The following is a 23,600-nucleotide window of genomic DNA, read 5'->3' as shown; positions in this document are numbered from 1 at the left end:
CGGAAGCATGACCCATTTCTATTGGACGACTGCAGAGGGTGTTTAACAACATCCATCTTGATTGGTCGATAGTCGCAGTGATGACGGATGAGTCTGTGAACGTACATTGTGTTCCTAATAATCCTTTCTGTGTACTTATAAATAAATTAAGATTAATTTCTGCACGCAATTGCAATTTATTACGTTCTTGTATTACTTGCATATTATAAATAATCCGGTACATGACCCCAGAATATATACTCATGTTTACCATAACTGATCATACAAAAAGGAACTCTTCTATTGACTATTGTCATGTTTTTTTTATTCTATTCCAAATACAAGGGTTTCACATGTACAAAAGGCCTAACCTTTGTGGCATTTAGTATGGCCTAACCTTTGTGGCATTTAGTATGGTCTAATACCTCTGAGACACAACAGATGACCAGCGGTCCAAACAGATTGCCATGTCTAAATGTTGTCACGTTACAGTGTGCCTTTTTCCTTCCAGCAGCCTCCTCTATCTACAAAGAGAAGACACGATAGGAGCTATATTGGCAGTTAATCTGATAGCAATTGTAAAGACGAGGGCTTGTTCACACAAAACAAATCTCAGAGTCTCGCAATAGTGTCATTCAAAAGTCAGGTATCCAAATAAATATTACCACAACAAAAGAAACCAACTGTCAACAAGCAAATGAGGAAGAACCAAAATAAGAATTGGCACATTTGTAAACAGAGTGCTGGTGAGGTATTGTAGCTACAAATCAATAATAGAATTGTGCAATAAAGCTAAAACCCAAAACCAATGATGGAACAACCCAAACAAAAAAAGACAAAAATCTCCAAAAAAATGTATCTGGTTTCCCAAATCTCCGGACATGACAGCGCAGGTCAGCGACGACCAGTCCCAGGCTGCCTGATCACTGCCTCTTCGCCTCCACCCCCTTGACGTCAGCCCTCCGTAGGGCCGCCCGCACGCTGGTCCACACCTCCGTGTACAGCAGTGTTCCCAGGAAGACCACCGCCGTGCCCACCCAGTGCCAGACCGTGAAGGGGTTCTGGAAGTACCACACGGAGACGATGAGGCTGAGGAACTTCCTGAGGGTCACCACCAGGGTGACGGTCAGCGACGCGCACTCCGTGGTCAGGATGAACACGCCGCGGATGCACACGTATCTGAGGGCCGGGAGTCAGGGGACACACTCTGGGGAAGTACAGGGACCATTGAAGGGCTATTTGAAAGCTATCGTTTTGATATAACGTAGACAGTAATGTCCATGAACATGAGGGAACCTCTAGATAACTTTATGTTCAAAAGGAAAAATTCAGGCCGCAGGGCGACGCAGAATTGATACACGATTAAAATGGGTAATAATAATGCTGCTCTTGATGTCCTGTAGTTGGACTGTCATGTTAGCTCAGCTCTGGAATGAACACAGTACTTAACAAAACAGTACTGTAGTATTGTAGCCTTAGCTTGTCAACATCACATACCAACTGCAGGACACATTTATGCACTGGTCAAATCCACAGTGCCCCGACGAAAGGCAATGGCGAACTAAATGTCCACTTGAAATGCTATTTTTGTAAGGATACTGGGTGATGACATTAATCAGGAGGTATAGCCACATCACAGGTACAGTAAGCCCGATCCCAGGGATCTCTGCAGGAGCTAAGGAAAGAAACATTGACATTTACATCGCACCTACAGTCGCTACATGATGATTTACAAAGAGACACACGGTTGCATGTCTATCTGCTGCAGTACGGCAGAAGAATATTGAGCATGAGTGTGAAAGAACAGATGGACTCACTGCTCTGGTTGAAGTGTATGCAGTGGTTATAGATGTCCGAAGAGAGAAGCAGGAACCCTGGTAACGGCAAGCAGTGCTGGGGGGGGGGGAACAGATCATATGCCTAATCTATTTGTGTCTCAAGGGGAACCCTTCAAAAAGCGATTTGAAAAACTCCTCTAAACTTGAATCCTCATTAACATGAGGGATCCAAGAGAAAGAGAGCAGAATATTTGTACTAATGAATAATCAACAATGCTGTTTTATTCAGTCAAGTGGCCTATTTGACTACCATGTCATGTTCATACAAAAAAATGTAAGAGCGATCCCTTTGATAGCAACAATTTGATTTAGGCATGTTTTTTTGGAGGAATGAACTGGAGAGAGAAAGTTTAACTCACATTATAAAAAAGGGCCTCTTTGGAGTGCTTGCCGTATTGTTTGTATAAAGTCTCTTGGAAGATGCCCATCCTGGCAGACATCAGTAGAGCAAACGTCAACATGGCAATCCCTGCAGGTAGAATGATTCAGAAGATGCATGTCAGTGTGATCTGAATCCTTCAAAACGGTTTGACATTGTTAAGACTTCGCTCCATGGACACATGTCAAGTCAGTCGACATAAACCATGAACCAACAAATAGAGTGAAAAGTATGATGAGACCACATTAAAACCCCTCACCTATCAGCCAGTGTATGAAGGTGTGGACACTTTCTTCATCGGAAGGATTATTTGCTACATTCTGTCAACACAACATTTCCCAACAGTGAGCATACAATACAAAACAGATAATATCCAGAGTCACTTCGGTAACAGGGTCAGGATCAGGGATATGTGATTTTCGATCAGGACGATTTGCATGTAATATATATACTACAACAACAACGTCTGTGGAAGACTCACCACTTGTTTAGCAGACATTATGGTGCATATAAAGATCCCGGCAGAGATGAGTGCGACTGACATGTATTTGCTTGCTGAATACCTGCAAGGAGTGGAAGAAACAGTGAGATTAAATGAATGAGCCATGATGGTACTAATTAAGTCTCTGAAGTTCTAATTTTTCAAAAACGTAAAATCATTACAATTGAGATCGAAGTGGGAATACCTTTTTTTGAGAATGATAATTCCAAGGATCATGTTTGCTATTAAAGATCCCTGTAAACAAAGGCATGCAATTAATTACAGTATTTCATTCTAAATATTAGTTATGGATGGTAGAAAGCTTCTTTAGACCAGAAAAACAAATACTCACGGATCTAAAAATCATGTGCAATGGCATTGCAATGTTAAAGTTAAGGGCATAGTTGTTGATCACACTGACTGTGAAGAACATGGTAACCATGATCACATAATTTCTAAAAAACAAAATAGATGAAACAGAAGAATAATTATTAGCATATCCGTTGTGCAACAAGGAGATACAATCGCACAGGTGGATTTGTTGGTTAAAATCAGTAGGCTTTAATACCGCATCGGGATTGTGGATTTCTTCCTCCCAAAGTTGCTCTCGAAAATGAACCCCTCCAATGCAATGAATGCAAACTGGGCAAAGGTCACGATGTTCCCACATCCTGGAAAATCTCTGTGTGAATAGCATAAGAGTGTCAATTGGGGTGTTACACATAACCTATTACAATTATGGAACAGTCTGTTATTACAAGACTGCACTTTGAAACACTGCACTACCTCTTCTTGTCCCCTGACAAGAAGGGATACAAGTAGATACAAATCGACACAGCGTCAAATTTTAAATATTGATAAATTGCATACAGTTATAGCTGGTATATGCATAATAGGGCAGAGAATAAATGCATATGATCACGTTAATCCACACTGACCTTACAAGTAGTTCCAGAAACACAACATTAGTGCAGCAACCGACAAAAACCAGAAGTATCGCTAATAGGGTACCCATAATTGACTTACAAGCTTATTGTAAAAAGTTACTTTATTAAACAAGGGTTGGTTCGGTGCACGGTGATACAACACATAATCTTAAGAGGACACCAAGATGAAAAACTAATTTATTTTAGTTGTCCACGTCTGAGTGTAGCTTCGTCCAAATCCGCGGAAGTTTCGTATGGAGCTTGCGTCCGGCTGACGTGCTCGTGCACTCTGTTGCGACCCCAGTTCACGATGCACGTTCATGTGTCGGAGCAATGATTAAGTTAAGTTTAACATTTAAGGAAAATAAAACAACCTTAATACGAGCTCAGTTTGTAGTTTGACAATTAAAATTATTTAGAAAAATACCCATAAACCGTAACAATACCTATAAATCGTAATTTGACGTGTGGGCGCAAAGGAACTACAAACAAGTACGCGCCGAGAAATGCCGTAAACCGTAAGTATCTCTTTCGTAGCCATACTTTCTGGGAGTTGTAGTTCTATGGCTCCTCCAACATATATCGCAAACAAGTCACAAATAATTTCACGTTCTCATGAAGCAGCGGGAAATTAAAACGACATTTTACAATAAAATAATAGATGAATCAGAAATGGTAGTTGAATTATGGAACAATGTGTACATTACCTTCAATGTGGATACATTGAAGGTAAACGTGCAGTTAACACGTTTAACGCCAGCCGGGGGCGCTGCTGGCCCGCAGTGCGAGTCTCTGTGGTTCCGGAAGACGTGGCGCCAGCTTTGCTAGCTAGTTGGTTGTGTACTGTGGCTGAGAACTTCATCTGTAACTTGATAATAGTTTTATTTCTGTGATTTGCCTATCCATCGCGTCCAATATGATTTCCCTCACAGATTCGCAAAGTAAGATCAATTTGCCTGGTTCCTGATGTGTTATTCGTTACAAATGCACAGTGTGATGCTAACTTATTATGAACCCGAGTGATGAATGAATGAATAAATGAGACTGTGTGTGGTGATGGAGCAGTCAACGCCAATTGGTTTTATTTTCTTATTGTTTTAAGGGATAGTTCATTTTGGGTGCTTTGATATTTTAACTGATCAGCCTCAGATGCTAAACAAAGTTGATAGTCATACGTAGTTTTTTGTTTTACGTCCACATTGCAGTTTTATAATCCGAAATTGCCAAATAAAGCGTAATAAATTGATTCTCTTCCATGAAATCTACAGAAATTGGAATGGGGCTCACGGGGTTCGGTGTGTTCTTCCTCTTCTTTGGCATGATGCTGTTCTTTGATAAAGCTCTTCTTGCCATTGGAAACGTGAGTCAAAATCAAAACATTTCAAACTGAATAACGTCACTGCAGCATATTGTATCGGTCATATATATTTAATCCAAGGAGATCTGCTTTCAGACCATTATTATTTATTGCTTCTTAATCTAGAATTGTTTTAGCGCTTCACTGATGGAAGTCGTACAGACAGACAGTGCACGTGTATTGCTTTCTTCTGCAGATCCTGTTTGTCGCAGGGCTGTCTTTCGTCATCGGCTGGGAAAGGACCTTCAGATTCTTCTTCCAGAAACACAAAATAAAAGCCACAAGCTTCTTTCTCGGGGGCGTGTTAGTGGTTCTGATTGGCTGGCCAATCATTGGAGTTGTGTTAGAGATCTATGGTTTCTTCCTCTTATTCAGGTATTGTTATTTATCATGTATCATTCAAGTTGTCCCATGACATTTTCTGCTACCTGGTACTAGCGTCCTCTTCTAGCTTTAAGTCCTCTTGTTCTGTCTTGACAGGGGCTTCTTCCCAGTGGCTGTAGGCTTCATCAGGCGGGTGCCTGTCCTTGGATCCATACTAAATTTACCAGGAATTAGTACTGTAAGTAAACGTCCCCACTCCCCAGTGAATCATGCATGCAAGCTCTTCTTTACGGTTATCATCCCAGGTCACACATCACATGGGCAGGCCTAAGCGGATGTTAGAAGTCAATTAGCACTACAGTGCGAATGTGATGAATTTGCCTTGAGCAATCTAGCACTGAACTTTGGCCGATGAGCGAGGGTCAAGTTAAGTGCTGTAGCCATTGCCGTAGAGAAACATGAAGGTAGTTGAGGTTGAACGAACTGAGAATTATGGTCTTTGACCCAAGATTATGGCATGTTAGTCATTTTTCAAAGTCTGTATTCATATCATTTCATCTCATTGTTTCCCGTGCATCTTACAATGGTTGTATTGAAAGATATGTTTATATTTTCCTGTTTCTCATTTGCCTTCAATGTCTCTTAAACATCAATTTTTCATTTAGCTAATCCAATACAACATACAATTTGGATGTCTGTCATTCAATATATGAAAGATGCATTAATATTTGACTTTTCTTTCTCCTTCAGTTGGTGGACAAAGTGGGAGAGAGCAACACTATGGTATAACACGGTCTCTTTTTATGTATAAAGTAAATTATGATGTAACTGATCCTCATAGCTATAGCCAAGTGCTGCTAGGGCAGGAAAATGCCAAAACTCTCAGTCCAGGAGGGGAGAAGGCATTTTTCATAAAACACTTTGCAATGTCTTCAAGGAGATTCCACCACTGAATGAAATTGGATCATAATCTTACTGCCAGTGGACATTGTTAAAAAAGGAGTCGGTTTTTAATGGCGGATGGCAATTGTCTTTTGTACACTAAAATGGGACTGCTGGGACCAAGCGCTAGGCTAGGCTGGAACAGAGGAGGGCGGGAGGGAGCTGTGACCACCATTACAACCAATAGACAAGTTACTGAGACAGCGTTTGTAGATGCCTGTTACCGACAAGACATGTTACTGGATTTGCAATTATTATTATTATTTTATTTTTTTTATCCTGCTTGTGACCACTGTTAAAAATAATTCCTTTGTTGACATTTTTCAAACATTTTCTATTTAAATACATGACAAAAGCTCTGTCGGAGAGAACTGTTTTACTTGATGTAACTTTTGTAAAGTTCCTGTTTGGAATAAAGTGTATTATTTCCTTTGTATTTGGGTTGTAACTCCTAATCTTTGATGTGCAGCCCAAAGTTTAATTTCTAGCCTTTTGTTTTACATTCATAGGGCGGAAAAATATCCACCAATCAAATATAGGTGGGGAAGCCAAACAAAACAGGTCTTAATGTTAATATTTATTGTAAGATATGACCAGTTCATCCCTGTACATGGTTAGAGTAATGTTTCAGTAATAAGGCATTTTACACAATATTAATGTGTATATATATATAGAAGTATATAATATGCTATCAATATATATTTATCTAAGAAATCGTCTTCGCTATTAAGTCACTATGTTAAGAATTCCCTTCATCGCATTGAACTACATGGCAATTAATATATATTATTTAAATGTCATCTAATCTACCAGGAGAGCCCTTTTATAATCTGTCAATGTGCCAGATCAACCATGTGGTGTGGAGCCCTTGGGCTTCTGATGACAGAATACAGAACAATCACACACATTCTGTCATCACATCTGTTCCATTCATAAAACACTCCCCCATGACGCCATTTGCTAAACTTGTGAAAAATTGATAATTGGCTTCTGTTCATCACTCGGCCTATGATGTTTACTTTTTACGATAAATTATTAAAGTTGATGAATGAAGGATGACGCTTTTAACAGCACCTTTCATTCCTATTTTTGAATTGCGTACGAGATGCGTCTAAATATAAACTTCCCGGTCTTGTTAAAATAAGCCGTCCGTCCCCCCCCTCCCCCGTTTGCAGTACTAGCACTAGCAGGTGGATGCAACATCAAACCAAACCTGCGTCTCAGGAATACTTGGACAGAAATGAAGGTAAACCCAGCCATCATTTAATTTATATTCTTGCATCCTAATTCAAACATCTATTTCATAAAACTATATAAAACAATTTTTTATTAGGCTATTATATTTGCTGCACTGATGTGTTTGATGTGATTTGTTAAAGTTAATATATTAAAGAATATTGCAAATTTAAATTAATCCTGCAATTCAGCTATTTCCTAAAGGTTTCTTGTTGTATTTTTTACAGAGTGCCCTAATGGTTCCCTTGCTTTTAGCTTCATTGGTCTCAAATTGTTGGACTGCCCGCCAGGTGACTGACTCACAAATCAATTAATAGATTGCTCAACAAAGTTACAGCATCATGTAAAAGTATCTTCCACCCTTTTCAGTGGAGGAACTGGCCTCCCCAAGCAATGTTATATCTAAAAGGAGCAAGTAAGTTACATATTAATTTATTATTTTGGTATTTTTCATATAAACAAGATGAAGCAATTGTCCCAGTTGGCAACTGTATTTGTAACAGACCTTGAGAGTCACAACAAATGGACGTTGTAGGACAGAGTGATCATGATCGTTCTCTTTCAGCGGCACATCGGCCAATCATGCAGCGTTCTGGTAGAGAGGATGTAGTACAGCCAGGTAGGTAAAGGGTCATGTATAGCTCTAATCTTTGCAGTTCAGGGACTCATGTTCACCTTAAAAACCCCAGGAATACCTTACCTTAAGGAACAACACAGTAACCAATACGAATGAATAACTAATAGGACTATGAAAAACTTAATTTTAATAACTGGAAATAGTATGATTATGAGGAAGAAAATATATCTTAAGAATTTTAAATATGTATGAGTGAATGCATACTTTTTATGTTTTCACATGTTTTTGTGTTTCTCTCTGCAGTCAAACAGAGTTGGAACAGAAATACACTGTCGATGTTTCACACTTCGTCCGTTCTTCTTGATATGCTGCATTCTAAGTACCACAAAAAGGTACAAAATCATATTTAGATTATAGTGATCCTTCTTTTCCTGACACCTTCCACTATGATTGTGTGTCAACTTATATCTGATTTGGTATGCATTCCTGTTCTTGTGTTTAGGTAGAGAAAACTCCAGCCGGCTGAATCAATTGCAATTGAAAAGCAATCACTGTGAACAAAGCCTTTGTACATCCTGCCTAGACTTCAAACATTAAATAAGATGTTCATCATGAATACAACTTGAACTTGAAGTGTGTTTTACTGCCAGCAAAACCATGTGCGCTGTGGTTTGTTATTGTGAGGTTATTAAAAGGTCCATATATTGTGTTAATATGCAAAGTAAATTTTTTATTTGTGGCAACCTAGGGTTCCTGATGAGATTGTACCATTCATTAAATATTTGAATTACATAAATTCAATTATTTTATTATATCGATGATGTAGCCTACTGTGCTGTGGGGCAAATTAATTTGATGTAGTATTTATTTATTTATGTATTGTATTATTAAAGCCTTTGAGGCAATTTGACGAATATCGTTCCATTTCATTGCCATTTTCCATCGTAAAGTAATGTTCAAAATTGTAAAAGTAGAGAGTAGATCCAGCACACTTAGCCAATGATGTGTGCGGGATGCCCTAGACTAGAGCCTAAATTATTCAAATGGCATCATCAACAGTGATGATTATTACGTCATTAAGATTTTGTAAATTGCTTCTGCTGCCTCATACTGTAGTTGTGATTCTCCCTTTATAGAGTTGGGCTGACACCTTCTCATCTACGTAAACTGTTTGTATCAAACGAAGGTCATGTTTTCTTCTCTGAGTTCATGAATTCATCTCTTTTAACCCATTCATTTAAATAGAAACTTAAAGCATGCTGCGTTCAGTGGGCGCATCACCAAATGAATAGCGTACCGCACACTTTCAATCTTTCACAAATTCACTTTATTCGACATCAAATAAGAATTTCTGATAGAAAGTTTCTTGCTTCAACAATGACATGCTTAGACATTTTTACATAGTAAAGTCTTTGTACACATTATATTTTACGCAATGAAACACATGAAAAACCCTTATGGCTTGCTAATACTTGTTCTTTATATTCTACAAGAGACGGCAAATGAAAGTTGCGATTGTGTTGGCGATACAATCCAACAAGAGGCGCTAGGCTGCCCCCTGGTGTCCACTCAGATGTCCCGCAGGTCCTTCTGGATTGCCCACAGAGTGCTGGCACTCGCCTGCAATTGGGCCACCTCCGCCGTGTTCAGCGTCATGTTAACCACACTGGACACGCCCCCATTGTTCAGCACACACGGCAGACTCAGATACACCTCGTCAGAGATGCCATACATTCCCTGTTGATCAACCCCAACCGTTTAGAGCAAGAACAACCAACCAACATCATGGGTGCGTGTGTGTGTGTGTGTGTGAGATCCTCACCTTGACCATGGTGGAGACGGGGTGAATCCGGTTCATGTTCTTGATGAGGCTCTCGACCAGGTCAGCCACACTGAGTCCAATGGCCCAGTTGGTGTAGCCCTTCAACTTGATGATCTCATAGGCACTGCAACACACATACAGCCCCTGCACATGTCATCCACAAACACGGCTGTATTGATTGAACTCTGAAGGGCGAGGTAGGATTAAACTTATCGACAAACCTACGTCAATAGGGCGGAAAAATAGTGAGCAGTTGAGCTTGTGTGCGCACGGGACCCAACAGTGACTATTAGGTAATACTAGGTTGGACTTTTGTAACATACACTAGATTTCTAAACAGCAGTTAGCATTGTGAGCATTGTTAGGATACCTGTCTACCACCATCTTGTGGGTGTCCTTCCAGTTCTCGGTGTCGCCGTCCATGCCAATTTTAGGGTTCAATGTCTGCAGGTTGACCCCCGCCACGTTGGTTCCACTCCACACAGGAACTGGAAGCATGGTCTTGGTTAATCACAGTGCTAGTGGCTACATGAAAGTTTCCTTTATCCTCTGTTAATGTAAGGTAACTATACATTAAGTTAGAGAGGCAGAAGCAGAGTCCCTAACATGTCTCTAATAGAGTTTCAGGGACATAAGGTCTAATACAAAGCAATGCGGTGGTTTGGGGCTGCAATGTGACTAGGGATTATCCTACAGATCGTCTCTCACACTTTCTACAGCGTGTCCATGATCTCGCACACACACGCACCCAAACACGCACACCCATCCCCCCTCCCAACAACACACACACACACACACACACACACACACACACACACACACACACACACACACACACCCACACCCACACACACACACACACACACACACCTATCCCCCCTTCCACACACACATCCACACACACACACACACACACACACACACACACACACACACACACACACACACACACACACACACACACACACACACACACACACACACACACGCTACACACCGCTGGTGTCTCCGTGCTCCCCGAGGATCCAGCCGCTGAAGCTGCTGGAGTGGATGCCCAGCCGGTCGGACATCAGGTAGCGGAAGCGAGCCGAGTCCAGGTTGGTGCCGCTGCCGATGACGCGGTGCTTGGGTAGGCCGCTCAGCTTCCAGGTCACGTAGGTCAGCACGTCCACTGTGGACAGGTGGCGACACCAGCTGGGGTTTAATAGCAGCAGGTGTACTGTGTGCAGTCTAACGCTTCTCTTGTGTTTCTGATGGTGGCGGAAATAGGGAGACTGCGTCCGTAATGTTTATTTTTTGTTTTCTCTGTAGGATAGCGGTTATGGGGTTAGACTCCAAGTCAAAAGGTTCTGAGTTTTGAACCGTAATGTGAACATTCTAGGCAGAGGTGAGGCATTGCTCCTACCAGCACATTGTTGACATGTTTATGAAAGTCACTGTAAATCGCTTTGGATTAAAGATTCTGCTGAATGGCTCCTAGTAAACTAACACTAAAAAGACAAAGACAGACAAAACAGAGAGACAAATAGAGAGGCAGAGATAGAAACCTCAACGTGTGCGTTTAAACCCCCCCAGCGCGTGACGAGAAGCTGGTACTCTACCTGGGTTGGACACCACCACGATGATGCAGTTGGGGCTGTGTTTGACGATCTGAGGGATGATGTGTTTGAAGACATTGACGTTCCTCTGCACCAGGTTGAGGCGGCTCTCGCCCTCTTGCTGCCTCACGCCCGCCGTCACCACCACGATGCGGGAGTTGGCAGTGACCTTGTAGTCTGAGAGGGGGAGAGGGGGAGAGAGAGTGAGAGAGTCACACTTCAGACTCATCTCTGGACATTCACAGACAAATGTGGTTGGTTTCCTCTGCTAGCAGTCTTCTCCTTCAGCCTGTGTATACCGGTATGTAAGGCCAGTCAGGGAACCAGTAACTGGTCCTCACTGGTATTAACAGTCCCAACACCAGCAGCTGGGTGCTGGGCCATATCGGGGAGCCACTCGCCTTTATCTGCGACTATCTTGGTCTTCAGGAAGAGGCTGCCGTGCTGCAGGTCCATCATCTCCCCCCTCAGCTTGTCCTCCATCACATCCACCAGGGCCAGCTCATCAGCCAGCTCCTGCACATGCACAAGCACATGCACACACACACACGCACGCACACACAGAGTTAATAATCAGTATCATACATTGCTGCACAGCCAGTATGGTCAGTTAAGTAGATTAAAGTGTTTTTTAGATCGCAGCTTTGAATCACAGGATGACCCTGTCGTAACTATATAACAATTGTACAGTGTCTGTGTAATAACCAACTCATTGACAGACCCGGAGACACATACAGAGACATACAGACAGAGACAGACAGAGACAGACAGAGACAGAGAGGTAATCCTGTCTCCCTTGTAGCAGGCCAGATCCCCGGGGAATTACCCTTTAAGTGACACCACAGCGGTAATCAGTCCTGTAATCTCAGCCCTGGTTGAAAGAGACTCTTACCCGGAGCAGGATGCTGACGGCACAGGCCATGCCCACCTGGCCCACCCCCACCACCGTCACCTTGTTCCTGGGGGGCTCCGCCGGCCCAGTGAACAGCGGCGTGATCAGCCTTTGCAGAATGGAGGACATTTTGAGTGCTGCAAAGACAAGAGAGGTTGGGAGAAGGAGATAGAGAAACGGGGGAGAAGGGGAGAGAGAAGGGATAAGGGAGGATAAAAGAGGTGAGGGGACGGAGAGAAAGAGGGAAGAAGGAGAGATAGTTAAGTAAGAAAATAGAGGGAAGCAGAAGAGAGATAATGAAGCAAGCAACTAAAAAAAACAAACGACCGGACAGCAGAGATGACCTTCCGCATCTAAAGCCCGACTCGCCCAACATTAAAAGCGTGTCCTGTGATGAAGGACAGGCCAATGTTAAGCATATGGCTTTAAAGCAAACCTCACGGGATCCCAAATCGAGATCACCTGCACTGCCAGAAGCCACCAGCTTGTATGAAACCGATACCCAAAACACATACAAAGTATCATCTACTGCAGAGTCCCCTGCAGCAGACGAAGACACAGACACCCCCTTCCCCTGGCTCTCCCTCGACAACGACAGCCACAACTTATACTTGCTTTCTCTGGCGATACTCCGAGCTGCGATGTACAGACACCAAACCGTAATCAGCATGGCAAACCAAGAGACTAAGAGACACACACACACGCGCGCACACACACTCTGCCTCGCCCGCTACACACAGCGCTCAGTAGGCTTCCCCCCTTTGCGTTCGCATCACCCCCTCCCTGGCAGCACGTTGGCGGGGCCAAGAATGATGTCCAGGTCCCTGGCAAGATTATTAAAGCACCCGGGCAAGGAAAGCCGATGTGTAAGTGTGCGTGCAAAACAGCGTGTGTGAGCCACACTCACTTTGCCGTCCTCCCCAAACGGAGGGAGGCTGTAATCTGAGGCCGAACTTTACAGAGCGCCCACAGACAGTTAGAGGAGTTAGTGTAATCTCTTAACCCGGCCTCCATCTGCCTCCACCTGCTGTGCACCATGCATCCAGGTTTGGGAGTGGTATAATACAGGGTCTGAGACCCAAGATATTCGCTCCCGAAGTGTGTGTACACTAAACAACTGTTTGTTTACACACTTGAAATGAAATCTGGCAGAGGAAAGCATGAATATCCATGCAATAACAATCGTTCAATCTCAAAAGCTGTGTTTAATATTGGGTTATATTAAACCAACATTATTATTTATCTGAGATTAAAAGTAAAATCCAAGCCAAGAAAGTTGTGCAATATTTGGGCATTCTGTCAAATAGATCTAACTTGATTTTGGAGGCCAATATTTGTAATATTAGTCAATAATAACACTATATTTACCCTGATAAAAACAAAAATTAAAACACAATCTCAAAAAACTCAAATATAGCCATTTAGCAACAAGTGCATTGAGAAGGCTGCGCGCAAAAATGGATTAATCTACCAAGCGAAAGCAAGTGCTGCTCCAACAGATTAAGACAATGACAGTTACTTACTAACGTGGTAGATTAGTAGCCTGGGTCATCACAACCATCTAATGTTTCATTGAACAATGTTAACAAGTCTTCAAATTATTCAAAAGCTATTTACAAACCTCGTGCTTTCTTCTCTCAACCGTTTCTGCTGGACTCTGCAAAGGACGGTGGTGGTGGGACACTTTTATTCTTCACGGCTGGCTTGTGGACAAATGGTTGCAGGGGTTTCAGCTGATAAGACCCTTGAGCTTGTTTGCCTTGAGTCCATTGATAACATAATGTCATCACTCTGACGCATTGATACATTAGCTCATCCATTATTCAGAAGACCGAAACACGATTTTAATGCACTTTGGAAGTAAAACTTTCACGATGGGGACATGAGAATATCCTTCACTATATCTTTCTTTGCCATGGTATTAGCCAAACGTAAGTGTCCGACAATAGTAACAAATGCAGATCTGTGGTACAGTAGGCTAACCAATGGCATCACATGAATTGTGTTTGCTTAAAAAGGTGTGTTTGCACTTTAAACGGCGCAGATGCGAGCACAGATGCTCCACTCTGCTACAACGTGATACACAGAGTCAGCAGACACGACTGCGTCTGTTGCAACCCTAGGCCTGGGGAAGTTATATTATCGGGGGCAGGTTTTTTCACTGACTATACGTGAATACATTTTATGAGATCTGGGGTTACAATTAATTTAGTGTTGTTTCAAGTCTACTTGACAAACATCTGCCATGGGGACTTCTTGTTGAAGGGCAGTGACATACTACCATATGGCCTAAACTTATTCAAACCAACAGCATGTATCAGTTCTATTCTTCCACTAGCAATAGCACAACAGTGATACTCACCCCTTAATGTTGTATTTGCCTCCTGTGTATCCTGGTTGATGCTGGAGCCTTCTGGAGTCATCCGTTAATGAAGTCTGTTTAGCACAATTCAATCGGCATGCATGCAAAAAAATTCGCTAACACACAATGACCAGAGCTGTTGCTTTTTGGACCTAAGGAATGTCCCTTAAATTACCTAAAACCTCTCTGGCTTCCTGAAGGCCTCAGGGAGTCATGCAATCATGGTTTTGGTAGGGGGGGGGGCACCAGATGGACCCGTTAGACGGAAACCAATGTGATCAAGGGGTTGGTTGAACAGATATGAGTTTTGGGCAGGTGTCTCATTCGGTCACTTGCCAGTTTGTCCGGTTGAACTTTGAAAAGGAAACTTTGCAGGAATAGGCACTTTTGGGCTGAGAGAGAGTGACAGAGAGTGACTTTGACAACACTTGAGCTAGGACAGGGAATTTGATTAAAAGGACAAATCAAAGAATAATCAAATGAAGCTGTATAGACCTACAACGTCACGCTAAAGTAGCAGTATAACAGCGTCTATAAAGCCATTATAAATATATATATTTTTTCATCATTACATAGCCGTAATCTTCCAAACACACATTTCCAGAAATATGCCTTTTCATCCATGTAGGATCAGTGAGTTCTTCTATTCTGATCAGTGGCCAGTGCAGGGTCAGCACCTTGGTCAGCACAGTGTGTTGGCTGAGAAACAGACTTCTGGGACAATAGACTGTAGGTCTTGGCTCAAGCGCCGGACAGCACAAGAGCGCCCTCTATTGGATAATCTCAGGAGCACGTTCTGGTGGCCTTAACGAGGGTGTGGATTTCAGCAACGCAAAAGCATGTTTTTGCAGGTAGAATCTGCATAGGTGGATTTAGTGTTGTGAGGAGCATAGAATAAATTTATATTTTTACTTTCTACATATCCAGGAACAAAGCTTTATGAGTCTTAAATCCTAACTCAAAGCACACTTAATCAAAGGGTAAAGACAAATCATCTGACCCATCCCAACCACATGAAGATGAGGTGACTATAACAACTGGGAATGAAACACAAACCATAGTACAGCACGATAGGCCTCTGTACCCTAGATTCTAGAGTAAAGAGGCCTCTTGTGCTGTACTATGGCAGGGCTAGGGCCTAGACTGAGGCACCAGGGCCAGAAGCTCCACAACTGCTGAGGGGGTCCTCAGAACAGCTTCAATCAAGGCTTGAAGAGCCTCTTTTCTTAAAACCTGAGAGGATTTCCTTTAGCTCAAGTCTCAGATTAGCGTAACCTTCTATGATGTTTTGTTACCGTTCATATTTCCCATTGTAGCAGTGGTTGTCAAATGCAGTATTTGTTTTATTGATCAAGATATTACTTTTATGGCCAGTGTTTGGACTGTGAACACACTGCAGTGTGTATATATATATATTTAAATTGTTCCATGATTCAATTTTAGGATACATTAACTATATTGAATTATGTAATCTGTAATGACTGTTCTAAACCAAGTCAAAACTAAACCGTAAATATGGAGATTTCAGTTTAGATTCTTAATATTAAATACATATTACTTTGTATGTTTGCCTTTGTTCAACTTTCCTGTTTATCATTTGATGGACTCCTTACATCTAGGCAGCAAAAAGACACAATGGCAACGAATATCTCAATTACAAAGTTTATTTCATGATATACCATCTACATCATCATAAATAAAAACAGATTTGAAATCCTTACCCACATAATCCCAATTAGCTGCCATATGAAAGACCAAATCAAATGTGTTTCTCCGGGTCCATGTACATACTGCTTTCACTTAGTACATGGCTTTTATAAAATGGTCTCAACGCACCGCATTAGAAAATTATGAAAATACAAACAAAGATACCTATTCTTTTGGAACGCACCCTCCGTGCACCCAAACAAGCTCTCCTCTTTGTGGTGGTCAAGGACCCGTGTCGCCGACAATTTGTTAAAATTGTTCTGATTTACATTAGGCAGCCTTAGTCAAGAGTGAAAGTGAAAGTCCACCGTGTGGAGCTTCCTCCGTGGCTCTGTGGGCAGGGAGATGGATTATGTGGGTGCACTGCACAGCCAGTCCTGCCGATGGGACTGAAGGATCAGAAACCTTTTCAAAAAGCACAACAAAGCACTAAAACCAATGCATGTCAACTCACATGGGCACTCGGGCAGGGCTGCACATCCTGTACGTACCGCTGCCTGGTACGGATTCAAAAACGCGTTTCCTTTAACCAATGGCATTTGGGCACATTATTAGAATGTATGCGTTCAATTCAAAATCGAGATTTCGACGGCATCGCCTCTTGGCAGTGTAAAATCTCGAGCCCTACGCGCCGATGCTCGCGTCCTAACTTCTGCTCGTTCTATCAGGCTAGCCTTGAGGCCAGCGTTCAGCCGAGCATTGCCGGTGACTAGTCACCGAACGTAAAACATCACATCTTGTACATCGGTTAGTATGCTCCCGTGCCCCGCCGGGCGCAGGTCAAGGGGGGCCGGCCTGCGCCCGGCGGCGATAATGAGGCATTCTATCTAGCTCTACAACTACACAGTAGATTCAAATTATGGTCTACATAGAAAACACATGTGGTAGAGACGCTGTGGTTAGTAGCATCACGGTGTGCTTTGAAAATAGGAGGCGGTGGGGGGGTGGGGGGCTAGGGGGGGGGCACCAGGTGCTGCCCACAGTGTCCGGCGTCGCGCAGTCAGAAAGAATAAGCCTCAGCCCCGGCCGTTACAGACCGATGGCATCTCGAAAAAATACAAACATGCAATAATAACTGCCATTTTCCTTCTCCGCCTATTTCTACACATACGGGTAAGATGGAGACAAAGACAAACAATTCACACGGATTAAAAACATCCTAAAATATGTGGTTCTTTCCCCCTTCCTGTTATTTTTTTTAATACCAAAAGCTGAAAGAGAGAACAGGAGAAAGAAATGAAAAAATAAAAAGCTTGCACAAATTAGCGGCGTGAGAAAGAGTCCACCCGCGTAAAACGGTGTCCTTGATTTAACGATTTATCAAATGAGGTTATCCAGGTTAACTGCTGCGCTGCGGTCGACGCATGGCAGGAAATGACACAGGGCGTGGCGATGGAAGGGGGGGGGGGGGGGGGGGCAGGGGAGCTGGGCTGGGCTGGGCTTGGCGGGGCGGGGGTGCTGGTGTCCTTACTTGCCGGCTCCGTCCGCGGTGCTGGCGGCGCCGAGGCCGAGGTGGGCCACAGCGTGGTCCACCGCCCCCTGGAGAGGGGTGACCACGCTGTCCAGGAGGCCCCTGAGCTCCGTGCCCACCCGCTTGGCGTCCAGGTGGGTGTAGGCGTAGCAGACGGCGCCCGCCACCGCCGCCAGGAGCAGCAGCCACAGTAGCGAGCGCAGGACGCCGCAAAGGAAGCCGCCGCCGCCGCCGCAGCAGGCCGCCGCCGCCTTCCCGCCCGAGCCCTCTGAGGCGGCGTCCCCGCAGCCTCTGGAGAGGGACTCGGAGCTGAAGGGGCGGCTCTCCCTCTGGGCGCTGCGCTTCAGGAGGGACTCGTCCAGCCAGTACTCACTGGGCTTCGGCGGTCGGCCCGCCGCGCCTCTTATGGGCCGCCTGCAGGTGGCGCTGAGCGGGAGAAGAAAAGGACACGGGAATTAAACGTGCTGCACGGAGAAGGAGTTGTTCTTATTTTAGGATATTAAAGTGTCAATATAAGCGCTCTACAATAAACAATTATTGTTATGAACAGATTAAAAAAAAGGTAGGAAAGGCAGTGATTGGTCCAATCATTGCAAGCTACCACCTATCCTACCTTTAAATGCAATATTGGTTTATGGTTTTCATAAACCCAGCAATAAACATGCAGAACCATAAACCAATAAACTAAACCCTATAAACGACTAGGTGACCATGAACAGGTGCACCCCGCCACCACCCGCCCTGATTGGAGGACACTGAACAGACTAAATACTGAAACTAAACTAAAGTGTCATTACAATTAAAACGGTTCTCTCTGCAGAACGCTATGTGAAGAACCAAACCTTAATCAACCCCCGACAGAGGTCTTGCAAAAAAAATAAAATATACGTAATTCCAACAATTAGGAACCATGGCGGCCAAATCAAAAACTTGTTTCCATCTACACACTAAACGACCAAAATTAGATAACGGCGCTAAATACGGAATTTGTATCAGCCAAATTAGAGAGTTAACAGGCAAATGCTGGCCTAATCTCCTCCGTCTGGAATAAGTGTTCTCATTGGGACACACACAGGCTGAGTGAGGAGTGAGCAGAGCGGAGGCTAACCAGCTACACTGCCAGAGCAACGCTAATCCGCTACTCCTACTACTAGTGCAGGTTGCAACAGGAAAACAAGAGAATCAACGTTAATATAAATATATTAAATACCCACCACACTCATAGTTAGGAGGAACACCGTCTTTTTGACCAATCTTTGTTGTTGTTTTTCTTCTCGAAAACCAATATATTTGTATAAAATAAATATTCTGAAACCCACTATTTGTGCTTTGCCGAATAGTGCATTCTGCTCCACACCTACTATTGACACATGGACCATCTGTCTGAATCAGTCCACTCTTAGTGATGAAATAACTGTCTGGCATGGTTTCACATTTAACATGAGGTAAGGCGAGCATATGTGAACTCATTACCTGATGCCCATGGGCGTGCTGAATTCATTGGCAAGGATATCTTCCACCACACTCTCGCTGCCTTTGGTAGGCGTCTGGTCCCCGCTAGCCAGGGTCTCCTCCACCACCTTTCAACACATACAAGAAAATACGATTCAAAAAGGCATCTTCCTACAACACCACAGGAGGGTTGAACATGATGTACAGTGCACGTCGCAATCTTAGTCATTGTTCACGATAAAACCAACTGGATGCTTGGTTATTCTAGAATATCTGGTCGAGAAGTTCCAAGATGGCGGCTTGGAATGTTCTTTTGGAACTCCAGATCACATGATGTAAAGTTTCCCGTTGGCAGAGAGGCACCAGAACGGCTCCAACCTTGGTCTGCCTTCTGCTGCTGGTCCTGGTGGTGACGGGGATTTTGCCGCGGCTCCTTATGGCTCTCTCTACAACAGGCGGAGGCTCAGGAGCACCCATCTCCTCTGGTGGTCATGAAGGGCAACAGAAAACACAGCATGGTGAAATTAAGTAATCCAACAGCACTGGGGATCGTCTTTGATGACTTACGGATTTCATCGAGTTTTCTCCATTTTATAGCACATTTATTATTATCCGTTAATGGCCAGTTAACAAGTGTCGGTTACATTTAGAAAATAATTAGGAATAAGTCCTACAATAAGAATAGGTATCCACAGATACACTGAATACCTACCGTACCCATCAATTAAAGCACAGGGCAGAAAGGCAAAAGATGGTCAAACCCTATTGAGCGTATAGGTATTGGGCATAGTAGGATACTGAAATGGTCAGGAAGTTTGACTCTCACACAAAAGGTTTAAACCCCATTGTCTGCAGCCGATCGATGGGCCTCCCAGTCTGAGCCTCCACCCCCACGAACCATGTCCCTACCCTTGCTGGCAATCGTAGTGCACATCACTGCTCTTATTACATGTGTATAAATATACAGTTCCATTACTATAAACATATATATATTAGGAACTATAGGGCAACAAAAAAAAAAAGGCATCAGCGAGTCAATATTAATATACAAATAAGCATAGCTACTCCCTTTAACCCAAGCAGAAGTAACTTTGCATAAGAGGGTTTGGCCAGCAGAGGTACTGCATGAAGTACATTTGATTTGAACAAGGGTACCTGCATCTTTCAATTAGGAGTTTCCTTAAGCCAGGTAAGGAACTTAGTTAGTAAACCCCATCGTTTATGCAAATTATGCAAAGCGCTACATTGTGTTAACTAGCTCTGCTTTGTTTATGCATGTTGTGCTATTTTTTTTTCTTTCTTTGGTGCTTCCAGTTAAATTGTTTAAAACAAATCCAGTTAAATCAAATTCTCTCACAAGTAAAATATTCCCTGGCCTAGTGGGTCACCAAAGAAAAGGATAATTTCCTACAACACTCAATTTATTTTAAAGATCATGTAAATAAAACCAATGACAACAGGTGCAATGTATACATATTGAGGATTTTACCGTCTTCCTTGTCACTGTACTGGTCAGTATGGGTGTTGCCGTTCTGGTTAGTGTCTGCCAGGGCGGTGATCTCTGGGACAGCCTCTGTAACAGTGGGACTGTCAGATGGGGGCTCATCCAAAACCTTCTGCAATTTCCTCTCATACAATTTACGAGTGGAAGCTGCACAGAGAAATGAGTCACAGGAAATGTTGTCACACAAGCAATATCCTCTCGATGCATTACTTGCTTGACCATTGAACACATTTGAGAATTCAGTTTATTTTACCTTAATTGTATACTTTATTTACAGGTAAATAAATATATGTATAAATCATGTTACATCTTTAATTATCTTACAATCATTGTTAAGTACCGAAGGTCAATGTTGACATTTGAATAATGCCTCATTATAAATTAAATACAGTTAATAATTACCTTGCATATCTGATCATCAGTGAAAATTAAGGATCAAACTGGTAGGCATTGAAAATACCATCGGAACTCACCCACAATGGGTCCAGTATTCACGCCATGCTTTACCAGCTGTTCCCTCAAGTCCTCATCCGTAATTTCGGTCACGTCTGTCTCCTCAGTGCGAGGCCTGTCCGTCTTCCTTGCGGCCTTCTGAAACGAGACATTCACAAGTCAAGACACCAACCAGGTGAACACACCAACCCACTTCAACACGATACAACACAAGAGGAGGAGCGCATGTCACACATCAAAAAAAACGGCGCCAAATAAACACACGTGATTCCGTCTCCACTTTCAATACAATACAATACAATACAATACAATACAATATAAAGACAACACCAACGTACTCTCCCAGAGCGGCTTCTGTTGGAGACCACGGGGGTGGGGAGCTCATCGTCGCTGGAGAAGGGGTCCGGGGGTGGCGGGCTGCTCTTGGTGTTCAGCGCGGTCAGGTTCTTGAGGTAGAGCTGGATGTACACTTCCTTCTTGTGCTCCCCGCTCGGCAGAGCCACATTGTTGGCCAGCAGCTCGTTCTTGAGCTTATCCTTGGTGAGGACCGACGGATCTTCAAGGAATTCGGCCATGGCTTCTTAGAGATTGCGTTTGATTTTGATTTTTTTTGGGCTTAAGGATGTTGAAAGCGTACCTGGCTCTTCTCTCAGACAACAACACAGACAACGTGCCCGAATAGCGCTGTTGTCAAACGGCGCCTAGTTGCTAACAATGTAGCCCAAGCCCAACAACACACGTTTAGCTAATTAAAGAGCCACTTTCACTTAATTTTCCGCTAAACAAAAACCCGTGCGCTGTATTTCGAACAAAATCCGTCTCCGGCGAGCGAAACTTTATCTTAATTTAATAATAAAATAAGCAAAAACATGAATGAATTGTGTTAGCAACAAAGCGGCCCACTTGCTACTGTCTCTCCGTAGACGCATCGGAGCTAAACAATAACAGCGCCTGCTATTGGCCGCGTTGCCCTACAAACTGCACTCTGATTGGTTGGCTATGAATGGAACCCTGGCTGACTGTCGCCACAAAGAAACCACACTCAGTAGCGGTTTACAGCTCCTATCAATTTACGAGATTTGTGTTTACTATTGGTGAATCATTAACATTTGTTTGAAAAGTAAAACCCCAAAAATCTGATGTAAATTAACCGAGCAAGCCTGACAATATAAAACCTTATGAACCGAGTAGTTTTTCATAAATCTAGTCCGAGCTGACGTTTGGAGAAATATGTTGTCACTTTTGGTTTAGTGGTTATCAATGCAGTCATATTGAGGAAGTCACATGGACCTTAGGATAGACATTCTACTTTTGTACAGAGGAGGGCAGCATTAACTACTTCTTTACCCAATCCGATAGGACTACAACGTTTGAACCGTGTGCATCTTCTTTTTATCTTTTATTATCTCTTTCAAATGCATGCACGCACGCAAGCACGTAGTCTTTCTCTCGCTTCCTCTCTCGCTCTACCCCACCCTCTTCTCTCTGTCTCTGTCTCTCTCTCTCTCTCTCTCTCTCTCTCTCTCTCTCTCTCTCTCTCTCTCCTCACACTCTCTCTCTTCTCACACTCTCTCTCCTCACTCTGACTACCTCCCCCTCTGCAGACTTGTGAGTCCGGTCAAGTATCTTTGGTCTAAGCAGGCTCGTCAAGAACTCTGTGGCGGGCCTCTGGTTGCCTCTGGGACAGGTCTGAGGTGGCAGCGTGGCCCACCTGTCTCTCAGACCTGCCTCTCTGGGACTTTATGGGATGCTGCTGGAGAAACCAAGCAATTGATCCCTACCTCAACTCCAAACCACACTAAACACAGCACTTCAAGTATAGTTCAGCTTTTTCCATAGAGAATTTGCCAATGGAGCGCAAGCATAAAAAAAAGTGGAGCCCTCGAGAAACACCTCTTAAGCTTTCTTTGTGTGTAATTTATACAGAAAATAAGCCCTGAGCCAAGAATCATAGAAAGTGCCTCTTTAAGCATAACAGTCATGGCCTCTGAAAAATGATCAAAGTTCCCTCGTTAATCGTCAACATTCACATTCTCAGGATAAGTTTATTTAAGAATGGAAATGACACACAAATAGCCGGAAAGGGCAGTATACCTTGCACACGGTTTAAATACTGATTTATTAAATCAAGGGGAGGAGGAAAAAATAAATACATCTCTGGCATGAAAATATAACGCAAAAGCAAACATGTTTCGTAACCATGTAGGCCATGTTTGTTGTGATTTTAATGCTACATAGATTTCCTGTTTGAATGCACAGACCTTCATGTGAAGACCAAGGCTCCCTATAGTAACATGTAA

General features: G+C 43.2%; 5 protein-coding genes across 6 annotated transcripts; 2 read left to right on the top strand and 3 right to left on the bottom strand.

Annotated features, from left to right (window-relative positions):
• Window positions 1-149: 149 nt before the first annotated feature.
• On the bottom strand, window positions 150-3,890 carry slc35b4 (solute carrier family 35 member B4). Its single transcript, XM_056598511.1, has 10 exons — window positions 3,616-3,890; window positions 3,246-3,359; window positions 3,030-3,132; window positions 2,883-2,932; window positions 2,678-2,759; window positions 2,456-2,516; window positions 2,177-2,286; window positions 1,797-1,872; window positions 1,579-1,654; window positions 150-1,158 (listed from the first exon to the last, which is right to left on the bottom strand). Exons 1-10 carry the CDS (start codon window positions 3,690-3,692, stop codon window positions 903-905), a joined length of 1,005 nt encoding a protein of 334 aa, XP_056454486.1. The 5' UTR covers window positions 3,693-3,890; the 3' UTR covers window positions 150-902.
• Window positions 3,891-4,388: 498 nt separating this feature from the next.
• On the top strand, window positions 4,389-6,809 carry golt1bb (golgi transport 1Bb). Its single transcript, XM_056598517.1, has 5 exons — window positions 4,389-4,544; window positions 4,872-4,963; window positions 5,157-5,335; window positions 5,441-5,522; window positions 6,035-6,809. Exons 1-5 carry the CDS (start codon window positions 4,520-4,522, stop codon window positions 6,071-6,073), a joined length of 417 nt encoding a protein of 138 aa, XP_056454492.1. The 5' UTR covers window positions 4,389-4,519; the 3' UTR covers window positions 6,074-6,809.
• Window positions 6,810-6,998: 189 nt separating this feature from the next.
• LOC130388917 (spexin prohormone 1-like) lies at window positions 6,999-8,828 on the top strand. The gene is made up of 6 exons (XM_056598518.1): window positions 6,999-7,472; window positions 7,690-7,752; window positions 7,832-7,877; window positions 8,028-8,081; window positions 8,343-8,431; window positions 8,542-8,828. The coding sequence occupies exons 1-6, from the start codon at window positions 7,467-7,469 to the stop codon at window positions 8,563-8,565; spliced, it is 282 nt and encodes a 93-aa protein (XP_056454493.1). The 5' UTR covers window positions 6,999-7,466; the 3' UTR covers window positions 8,566-8,828.
• Window positions 8,829-9,068: 240 nt separating this feature from the next.
• ldhbb (lactate dehydrogenase Bb) lies at window positions 9,069-14,080 on the bottom strand. Its single transcript, XM_056598512.1, has 8 exons — window positions 13,973-14,080; window positions 12,352-12,488; window positions 11,861-11,975; window positions 11,463-11,636; window positions 10,859-11,032; window positions 10,232-10,349; window positions 9,862-9,985; window positions 9,069-9,776 (listed from the first exon to the last, which is right to left on the bottom strand). The coding sequence occupies exons 2-8, from the start codon at window positions 12,478-12,480 to the stop codon at window positions 9,609-9,611; spliced, it is 1,002 nt and encodes a 333-aa protein (XP_056454487.1). The 5' UTR covers window positions 12,481-12,488; window positions 13,973-14,080; the 3' UTR covers window positions 9,069-9,608.
• A 2,222-nt stretch (window positions 14,081-16,302) lies between these two features.
• On the bottom strand, window positions 16,303-22,546 carry tmpob (thymopoietin b). Of its 2 annotated transcripts, none has more exons than XM_056598505.1 (6): window positions 21,639-22,546; window positions 21,321-21,438; window positions 20,833-20,916; window positions 19,722-19,825; window positions 19,365-19,471; window positions 16,303-18,317 (listed from the first exon to the last, which is right to left on the bottom strand). In XM_056598505.1, the coding sequence occupies exons 1-6, from the start codon at window positions 21,873-21,875 to the stop codon at window positions 17,888-17,890; spliced, it is 1,080 nt and encodes a 359-aa protein (XP_056454480.1). In that variant the 5' UTR covers window positions 21,876-22,546; the 3' UTR covers window positions 16,303-17,887. The 2 variants fall into 2 exon arrangements, with proteins under 2 accessions (XP_056454480.1, XP_056454479.1); XM_056598504.1 differs by having other exon boundaries at window positions 17,861-18,317; window positions 20,833-20,994.
• Window positions 22,547-23,600: the final 1,054 nt, after the last annotated feature.

Source organism: Gadus chalcogrammus, chromosome 9 (genome assembly GCF_026213295.1).
Source record: "Gadus chalcogrammus isolate NIFS_2021 chromosome 9, NIFS_Gcha_1.0, whole genome shotgun sequence".
NCBI classification, from domain to species: Eukaryota; Metazoa; Chordata; class Actinopteri; order Gadiformes; family Gadidae; genus Gadus; species Gadus chalcogrammus.
The sequence above is the reverse complement of the archived record's forward strand: the minus strand, read 5'-3'. Positions and strand labels throughout refer to the sequence as shown.